This window comes from Nanorana parkeri, unplaced genomic scaffold (genome assembly GCF_000935625.1).
Source record: "Nanorana parkeri isolate BGI_ZX_2015 unplaced genomic scaffold, ASM93562v1 scaffold1265, whole genome shotgun sequence".
Taxonomy (NCBI): Eukaryota; Metazoa; Chordata; class Amphibia; order Anura; family Dicroglossidae; genus Nanorana; species Nanorana parkeri.
In genome coordinates this window covers 220,159-230,051 of record NW_017307533.1, presented here as the reverse complement: position 1 = coordinate 230,051, position 9,893 = coordinate 220,159, and the positions used below count along the sequence as shown (strand labels likewise).

At 39.0% G+C, this 9,893-nt stretch overlaps 1 protein-coding gene across 1 annotated transcript; it reads right to left on the bottom strand.

The window, feature by feature from the left end:
• Positions 1 to 874: 874 nt before the first annotated feature.
• On the bottom strand, positions 875 to 8,358 carry LOC108797363 (pepsin A-like). The gene is made up of 9 exons (XM_018568949.1): positions 8,125 to 8,358; positions 7,871 to 8,024; positions 7,220 to 7,337; positions 5,379 to 5,497; positions 5,021 to 5,220; positions 1,970 to 2,086; positions 1,693 to 1,837; positions 1,493 to 1,591; positions 875 to 1,138 (listed from the first exon to the last, which is right to left on the bottom strand). Exons 1-9 carry the CDS (start codon positions 8,178 to 8,180, stop codon positions 989 to 991), a joined length of 1,158 nt encoding a protein of 385 aa, XP_018424451.1. The 5' UTR covers positions 8,181 to 8,358; the 3' UTR covers positions 875 to 988.
• Between the last annotated feature and the right edge of the window lie 1,535 nt (positions 8,359 to 9,893).

Sequence of the window (9,893 nt, the reverse complement as noted above, 5' to 3'; positions counted from 1 at the left end):
GTAATGCTACAAAATCAGATATTCAATGAATGTTCCAATTCTTTAATCCAGCTAGTTGAAATACTCTCCCTCTTTCCAAGCTGACAGTCCTAGCTGAGACAGTGTTGGTAAAGGGCCAGGTGGGATGGTCAGCCACAGTTCAACTGATCATAAAGTATCAAATTGTACTTGAATAATGCATGTATTAATTCATTAACCATAATATTTGGAAGGTGAGCCTTACTAAATATTTTTACATATTTTTTTTTACTTTTAGTAGAGTATTTTAGTGGAGGATTAAAAGAGATATGCTACATGTTTGATTTCTAGTGTTATGTCTAGTGTATGTATATTATTTTTGAAAAGTGTAGTGAAGGATGTAAATCAGGTTATTTTTTGGCTGTCTGTCCTGCTGGAGTAATTTGTATTAATTCCTTGTCTTGGAAAAGTGAGGGTAAATACTCTATCTCCACTGTGAGGACAATAAGGCATTTGTAACTGCAACATTTATCCCTATTTCCTCTCACTTGCTCTCATGACTACCTAAAATGTAGGTTTTCACAATACCTTCAGTTTCAGTGACAATGAATGACCAGGACAAATAGAGAGGGTGACACAGACATCACTAAAAATTTCTAAGCCTTCCGCACTTTATCAAAAACTAAAAATAGTTTTGCCTTTACACATAAATATGTACCTAATCCTGTACAAAAATATAAGTATCCTCTTATGAATAAGTTTCACTTATGAGTTTATAATATTACATTACTCATAATGCGTAAAGATATTTTATTGTTTATTGTTATTCTGATGTTGCATTTCAATCCAAGAATGGTGTTTTTTTTGATTATGTGGGCAATTAATTGTATTTTGCATTGCAGTTTTTTTTATCACGGGAAGACTGTTTTATTTAAAACAGAACAGCTAATCATCTACAGTGCTACATAGGACAATGCTAACAAGTATGATAGAGAGAAGAAGGAATAAAAGAGAAAAAGGCAAATATGTTTTATGCAACTGGAGCCATTGCTACATAATTATTGGCTCTGTCAAACACCACATAGTAATCACGGATAAATACATCTCCCAAAATCCACAGATCTCCTGAACTGGTTGGCAGGTTCATAGACTGGAATCCACTGGTGCACCCCTGCTGGCTCTGTGGAACAGAAAACATGTAAAACAGAGCAAGCTACCGTAAAAAAAGCAAACAAACTGTAGCCATGTGACTTCTATGGGGTCTGGATACAAAGGAACCACATCACTCTCAAGCTACACATTGATGTATGTACAGTAATTAGCATTTACAAATAATGTTGAACAGAATAAATGTATACTGTATATAGCTTGGAATCTTATATACAAATACTGAACACAATTGCTATTCTCAATCACTATATGCTTCTATTCTATAATGCTTCTATTTGGAGATTAAAGGCTCCATCACATATAGCTATGGTCCTGATAGAAAAAATTTAAAATATGTATTGCAGCATACCTCAGAAGAACCTACCTGATGCACATATGCACTGGCTGGCAGTGGATACTGGACACCATTTATTGTAAACACAACAGTCGGCATGTTGCTGATATTGCTGCAGTTGATCACATACTAAAAACAGAATGTAGGCTTAGATCAATACACTGTTTTGGCTATACACGCACATCTTAATCTCTGCAGACTAGTTCAGCACAAAGCTAGGGAAGAATCACCTGTCCATTTGAATCCTGACTTGCTCCAATGTAGTACTGAATGTTGGCAATAGGAGTAGATGGTCCAGCCAGAAGAGAAGTTCCAGTATCCACAATAGCTTGGCAGGAGCCACTGCAAGCAATGACCTGACCACCAATGGATATGCTGCACAAAAAGAAAAATTACATGGATGAGCGATCTACCTACACATCTGTACAGTTTAATCAGTGTAATAAATCATTAAACTCTTGCAAGCACATATCCATGGCACATAGTTCTGGTAATGCCTGTTCTCACCTATCCACTGTGATCTGCCAATATGTTTCTGCGGTGAGAGGGACCCAATTCAGGTTTCCACTGTAATATGAGGTGTCTACCCCACCAAAGAGAACAAAGCTGCCACTCTGCCCTTGACTAGAAAGAGAAACAAAAAATACATGTAAAATTAACTAAAATTATTAATTCAACTTAATATTGTATAGCATGTTGGAATGACACAAGTATATATTTTTTGCTTTTTAGCTTTTTAGCATTGAAAAGGGATTCTGAAAAATGTAGTGCATTCTTGGTAATCTCTACTGGCCTAAGCTTGGTTGACTTCTCTGTAATTGTAACTACAGCAGGTTATGACCCGCCCCCCGACTTTCTGATTGACAAGGAAGCCGGCTTCACTTGTTGCTAGGCAGCGTAGCTTCCTGACTAATCAGGAAGCTGGGATGCGAGCCATGTCATGCCGCCCAGCTTCCTGATTGGTTACAAAGCCAGGCTGCCTACCAAAAAGTAAAGCCGGCTTCCTGACCAATCAGGAAGCCAGGCGGCACTAATGACCCACATCCCTGCTTCCTGATTGGTCAGGAAGCCAGGCTGCCTAGGAACAAGTGAAGCCGACTTTCTAGCCAAGCTGGGAGGCAGGTTATGACGTGCCACGTAATGCCAAGCGGCACGTAATGACCCACCACCCGGCTTCCTGATTGGCTAGAAAGCCGGCTTCACTTGTTCCTAGGCAGCCTGGATTTCTGACCAATGAGGAAGTCAGGAGGTGGGTCATTACGTGCCGCTTGGCTTCCTGATTGGTTAGGAAGCCAGGCTGCCTGGCAACAAGTGAAGCCAGCTTCCTAGCCAATCTGGAAGCCGGGGGCGGGTCACAACCCACCGCCCGGCTTCCTGATTGGAAAGGAAACCGGCTCCATGATCCCTTGGCACTGCCGGTCAATGGGAGAGCTCCCTCTGACCGGAAGTTCTGGTATCGGAGCATTTGGGCGGGTACTAGTATCGGTCCATTCTTAATAGATGCCCAACATTATAAGCTTAGAAATTGCGTGCGCCCATGGAACAGTGACAAAGTATGATACCCCAAATTGTCCATAGGCAATGCTTTAAAAGCCTGTACTGGTCATTAGTTTAGAGTTAATTATTACTCTCACTCTGGTGCTCATGGCAATACCCAACATGTGTCGCGCAATCATCGTTTTCATACGTAGATGCACCCGATGCATGGTTATATTAGTATGACAGCAAAAAGTTTCCCAGCACACTCACCAGCCAGCATGCAAAAAAAACCTGTCTAACCACTAAAGTTAAAAGCAGAGGTTTAGATACACGTCTTCTGCAGAAAATGTGAAAGCCACACAGCCACGTCAAGGTACCTCCATATAGTGCGGTCCTAACTCTAAACTATAAGAGTCTCCATCTTGGAGCACATAGGGCAAAATATTAAATTGGGTGCAGGTTTGTCAGGAGGCTGGCTGGTGAGTGTGCTGGGAAACTTTTTGCTGTTCTACTGTTTGAAGCCCTTCCATGTGCACCTTGCTGTAAAGCTGGTAACGGATTGATGAGTGCGTTTGCCATTTGTTATATTAGTATAGACGCATTCGCAGAGGGGGGAACTTTAAAATTTGTCATTGCTATCACAGAGGTGAGCTTACAAGCCCCCCATGTAATAGCATATTAGTGGTGACAGGTTCTCTTTGCGGTGACATTAGAGGTCTATTAGACCCCTAATGTCACCTTTCCACCTATTCAAGTGCAGATCGGGTTTGAATAGCTTCTTCCTCAGCTTCTCTAGCCAGGGAATTCAGCAGGGAGGAGATTGCAGTGATACCCAATATGTGTAGTGGACGAATTCACTGGTCTCTCTCCCTTCTTCCTGCTGTAACCTATGATGCCAGTCCCAGACCAACAGGAGGGACAGCACAGCCTGGGAAGCAAAGCAGGGGTGTCAGGGGCACTGTTTACCGGCCCATGGAAGCAATCTGGCGACAGCTCAGCCTCTAGAATCACTACCAGTGTAAAGCTGCCGGTCGGCTTTAGCTGCTGGGAGTCTGTTTACAGGGGCCTGAAGCCAGTGACATAAGGGATATGGCTCTGACAGCAAAAGGGTTAAAGCCACTAGCTTCAATGGAAAATCTAGGTCCCATATTAGCTTTTTGGTTGTCAGCCCTGAGCTGTCTTTATACATTAGACATTTAATGGTGAGTCATTGATTAGACATTGCTTTCTTTGGAAACTCAGCAATCAATTTTATCATTAAAGTCACAATAGTTGTCCTATTGTTGCTATGCTAAAGAATAGGACCAGACTTAAAGCAATGTGGTATTGTTTTGGGTGATTTTTTACATACAAATTACACACAGTTTAAACACAATGTTTAAACTTCTTTACAAAACAGTACCCTTAGGAATGTGCTTATTTTTAGCATGTGTACTGTACCCAGTATGTGTACTGTACTGTAATTGCGTGGTACCATGCAATAAACCCACAGAACCATGGAATAGGTATTAACAGTGTGGGGGGTGCATTGCATTTCCATTTGTTTGAATGGCACCCCAAAGGCACCTCCTGCCCACAATGCGATTGATAAAGCCACAACACATTGCTCCACAACGCACAACGCATTGTGCTGTGGTATAATTAAAAATGCATTGCATACACCAATTTGATTTGCAGCGCAATGCACGGTATTGTGCATTCAATCTCATTGCAGGAAGATGAATAGCAATACAACACACTTCCTCCACTGCTATCGCACAATAGGTGCATTGTGTGGTACCGTACGTTAATTGCATGGAAACGTGTGATTAACGCCTGGTCCCAGTGTAAACAGGCCCTTATTCTTTGAAGGATGTGGCCTCTGAAAATGAAATTTGTGGTTTTGGAATAAAATTGCAACTCTGGCAGTTTGAATCCAAGGTGCAATTCTAGCAATCTGGGACCTTAAATAGAGATTGTAAGAACCGTCCTATCAGCTGTGCAGTTTTTGTAATGAATGGTGTATTTTATTTGTTTAGGAAAACCCCCAGAGTATGTTAAAACCAGAATGTAAGGGTTGTTATAGCAATAATCACTTACGAACTGAGATAGACAGAGAAGAGATCTTGAGGGATGAGACCCTGGTTCCACATATTATCAAACACAGGTGTAGCTTGAGAAGATGCCAGGCTTGGAAATGCCAGTCCCAAGATTCCATCAAAAGGAGAGTAGTACAGGAATGATCCAGGCTCAGACTCGCTCAGACCAAAAATCTGGTTAGTGACCTGGATGTTTCCGACCTGAGGTAATAGACAAAAAAATAGGTTTCTGATCCTGCACGCTATAGACCTTAAACAATTTGAATATTATTATTTATTTATTTTTACGGAAAATGTACAGAACCTAAAATGTTATTACTGCAATCATTATAGACCGTTTAGCTATTTTTTGCTCTTACCTGCACAGTATCATATCCAAGAAACCCAGACATGCTGCCTGTGCCATATTGGATGGATACTGGGGTGTTGGTAGCTTGGAAGGTTGATGATTGCTTTGGGTTAAACATGTGGTGATTGGCTGAGAAAAAAATAATAATTTGTTTTAAATCATAAATCAGAAACATCTGATGACAGGCAATAATGATGATCACAACCATACCATTTTTTTGTGCCATAGCAAATAGTTGACTGTGTAAAATGCAAGTGTTAGGATCTTAAATGCTAGTTAACAGAGTCTGTCTGATATATATATATATATATCAATTAGAATCTATTAACTACAAATGTAATTAATTTATACTTGTCCAATGTATTTTTCACATGCAATGTGTAAAACACAACTGATTGGTGCACAGTTTAAAGTTATTTAACAAAGAGCCCAAAGTTACAATACACTTAATAAAGCTAATATGTTGATTTCTTGTTTTTTATAACTATTATAAAAACCCACACACTTTGTTTTGAAATATAAAATGTCTTATACATAAAAAAATCCAAAGACAAAGAATTAAAGATGTAATAGTTAAATATCTGTATAATCAATATTACTGGACTGCACTATGGAAGCCACAGCAAAATGCATCAGCAGATGTGTACAATTACTGGCATTATTGGTTGTTGTTTTGCAAATTGTTCCCTGGCATCCATCCCTATTGGTCTTGGGAAGCACTGGGGATCTATAAATCCATGGCAACATCATGCCAATTTTCAATCCAAAGGACTAATAATTTTGCATGCATACTGATTTGTTGGATTATGACTTACCTGCTGTGAAATTCTTAATTTAGTCTTATATTATCTACAGTTTGCATCTACATACATATGACTGTGTCCACTTGTGTAACATTACACATCCATGCTATCTCCGTTAGGATTGTTTGTTTATCATACTCTGTGCTTCGGATACAGCAATACATTTGCATCAATGCTGTTGCATGATGAGCTGTGTAAGGTAAGGTATTCTTACCATATTCCAAAGGAAGAACTGTAATTACAATTATGCATCTAGAATTTTAGCCTACATACCGATCCATGAATTTTGGAAGCATTGCAATATGATTTCTCTTCATTAAATCTGGGCATTAATGCAAGACAGTCATTTATCATGAACTATTGTTAAAAGAGAAGTCTATTCTGAATATATTTATTTTTTGCTACATTAACAGGCAAGTCTGTGTCACATTTGTATCCCTTTTTTATGATGTTGTGCAAGAGATCCCATTTATAGTCTCATTGCTTTTAGGAATACTTATAAAGATTTGTAGTTGTATAAATAGATGTGGCCTTAGTATGTGGCAAACTTAAATAGAAATCATACCAACAAGATGATATAGTTATCATCTTGTTGGTATGATTTCTATTTAAGTTTGTTATATAAGAGGATTGGGGCCACCACTTTTTTAGAATATTTGCCAAATAATTTAATTCTTCTTTTTTGTTTTTTTGTTACCAGCCTTTGAGACTCCAATTCCTAATTTTCCTTTTTGATATAAGATTTTTCTTGCCATTTGTGTCCATATTGTATAACTTTAACTTATACATTAACAGCAATAAAAATCTCATAGGGGGTTCTCGCTCTTCTCCACTTAGAACATTTTTTTATTATGGTGTATGCATCTATTTGGCACCTTGTACCAACTTCTTGTATTTGTGACCTCACATAAAATGAGGGAATGTCACGCAGATGGTTACAGAAACAGTAATAAAAACATGGCAGAGCTTATTCCACTCTGTAAAAAAAAGAAAAGAAAAAAGTTTGGGTCAGATGTGTCCATGGGTCAGATGTACAAACATTACTCACTGCATGCTGGGCTGGAACAGTAAACAGAGGGAACCCACAAGTTTGAAGATCCTGTATCAAAGATAACAGTGAAGGACTGAGGCGGGGTTCCAATAGAAATGGTCCCAAAATATTCAATCTGAACAGAGAAACAAATATAAGACTAGATGTTGCTTGCAATCAAATAGCTGCATGCCCACAAACTTTCAAAAAGTATTGTAAATACATTATAAATATGCATGTTAAAGAAGGTGTTATCATATACATTTATTGTGATCTGGTTAGTGACCAGAAAAAACCCCCATCTCAATGTGTAAATCTTCTTAATAAGATTGTCTATTCATGGACAAATAGAACATTTAATCCAGTAGAAAACACCAGTTTTCTGAGCTGAATGCACATTTGGAATTGCATACAAATAAAATATTATACAGGGAAAAATACCCAATGTCCCAGTGACCAAGTTTCCTTACTTTTTGTCCTGGTGTCACATGGATAAAAATTAGGGGTAATCTCTCTGAGGAGTATTAGACAGCAGACATTCTGACCCTTTCCCACTCAGCTTAACAAATTAGAAGAGTTAGGTTTAATTAATATCACACAAATAATAATTTGTTATCGAGACAAATATATTTTAAAAATGTTGCATGGAAAAATATGTTGGCTACTCACATCCATATAGTTCTGCAGGGGCTCACCAGATGACTGAGCCAAAGATGGTAAATACTTAGTTGCTGGATTATAGGGATGTTGCCTTAAATAGTCACCCAATAATCCTAGTCTGTTTAGACGGGACCTTAGAGATTCTCCTTTTCTGAGGGGAACCCTGTATAAAGATTTTGAAAAATGGTGATTAATATGACCATGCTATATACACTATATGATACTGTGTTTAAGGTTTAGAGAATGCTCTTTTAGTTACATACTTTACCACGCCACATTCTGCCAGAACTACAAGTCCTAAGAGAAGAAGAATCTTCATGACTCACTGGCCTACTCAGATACCACAGAGAGAACTATCAATTGACAATCGACCACTGTTTATATACACCTTTATGAACCCACCCTCTGTCCTTCAAGAAAATTAAATCTAATGGGAAATCTTCCATCACCTTTCTGAAGGAGGCTTAGGCTGCCAAATGTGTAAACTGGAACTGATTAAAGATAGACTTGGCAAAGCATTATAGGAGTGTGATACAAATCAGTTGTTTCTTCTAAAAATTATATATCCTAAGAATGTCATGATTACATATCAGATGCAAACAAAGGGTTTTATGTTATATAATTAACTAAGGTTTGTGGATGCTTTCCAGTCAAAAGTGTATAGTCTAGCTTCTGAGGAGAACACAAAAATGTTTTAAGGAAAGCTAAAATAGTTGTTGGTCAATGTCATTTATTTTTTTTAATGGTTGTCAGTAAATTGTATTTCTTGATGTTAGAAGTCTATAAGATTTAAAACTGTTGATTTATTACTTTGTAATTATAAACAAAATAGGTAGACAAAAGATAATTACCAAAATGGAGCGTTGTTTATATCACAAAGGTTTGTTCTACACCAGTGATCTGATGTCTAAAACTGTTGTTGTGTTTACAGTGTATAATTATATCTACATAAAGATCCATCTTTCAGTTTTTGAGGTGGATCTGATCAGAAGACCAATGTTAGTCTATGGGCAGCTGGATCTAAATGGACATGCGTCGGTTTACATCTATTTACCCTAGTCTGGGAATCCATGCATGAATCTCCTGCTGATCGGAACTGACAAGCGCTTGTTTGAAAGGGGCCTTACATGCCATATACAGTTATAAAATAAATGTATTATGGCAAGAAAATAAACTAAACAAAGTTCACTATATGCCATGCATTCAGTAAGTATGCTACCTTGTTATCTTTTTTCCGTATAACTCTGTAAATTCATATTCACCAAATTGCCACACATGTTTATGTAACCATATAAATACATCAAGCATTAAAGGAGAACTATGGGGTCAGGGATTTTCCCCATAGTTCTCCTCAGGGTAACGGGAGGACACAAACTAGCATCCTCCTGTCACCCTAGGTTCAGTATACCGCGAGCTACAGCTCACGGTATACTGAGACGTCGCAGCCGGAGCGGATCCCGTCATCGATGTCGAGATCCGCCCAGCTGCGTGAGTGACAGCTGGCTCTGCCTATCTAGAGGCAGAGCCAGCTATACCCGCCCCTCCCCCGTCCGTTCCGCCAGTAAGCGCTGGTGGATCGGAGCGGGGAGAGGGGAATCCAGACCCTCCCCTGTCACGGCAGAGAGCCGTGACAGGATCGAGAGGTGAGCGAACCCAGTATGTGTTCGCTCACATCCCGATCTACTGAGCCGACCTGTGACAGTCATTGTCACAGGTCGGCTAGAACTATGAGGAGGTTCTCCTTTAATGTAAAAATATCACACATCCAAAATGCAGCTGATGAGAAGAGCAAGAGGAGAATAAAAGTACATGTAAACCTTTAAGCAATGACATTTATTTTGATAAACCACTGTAGGATTGTTTTACTTAAGGAATAGAGACTTCACCTGGTAAAGTAAATTTTCAGTTTGGAAATTAAGGGGTTTATTCACAAAGCTGCCTAAGGCAGCCGAGTGAATAACCCAGCCGAAGTGAAGTGATCCGAACATTGTTCGGCTTTTCGCTTCTGGCTTGTACGGCTGATTTCAATCAG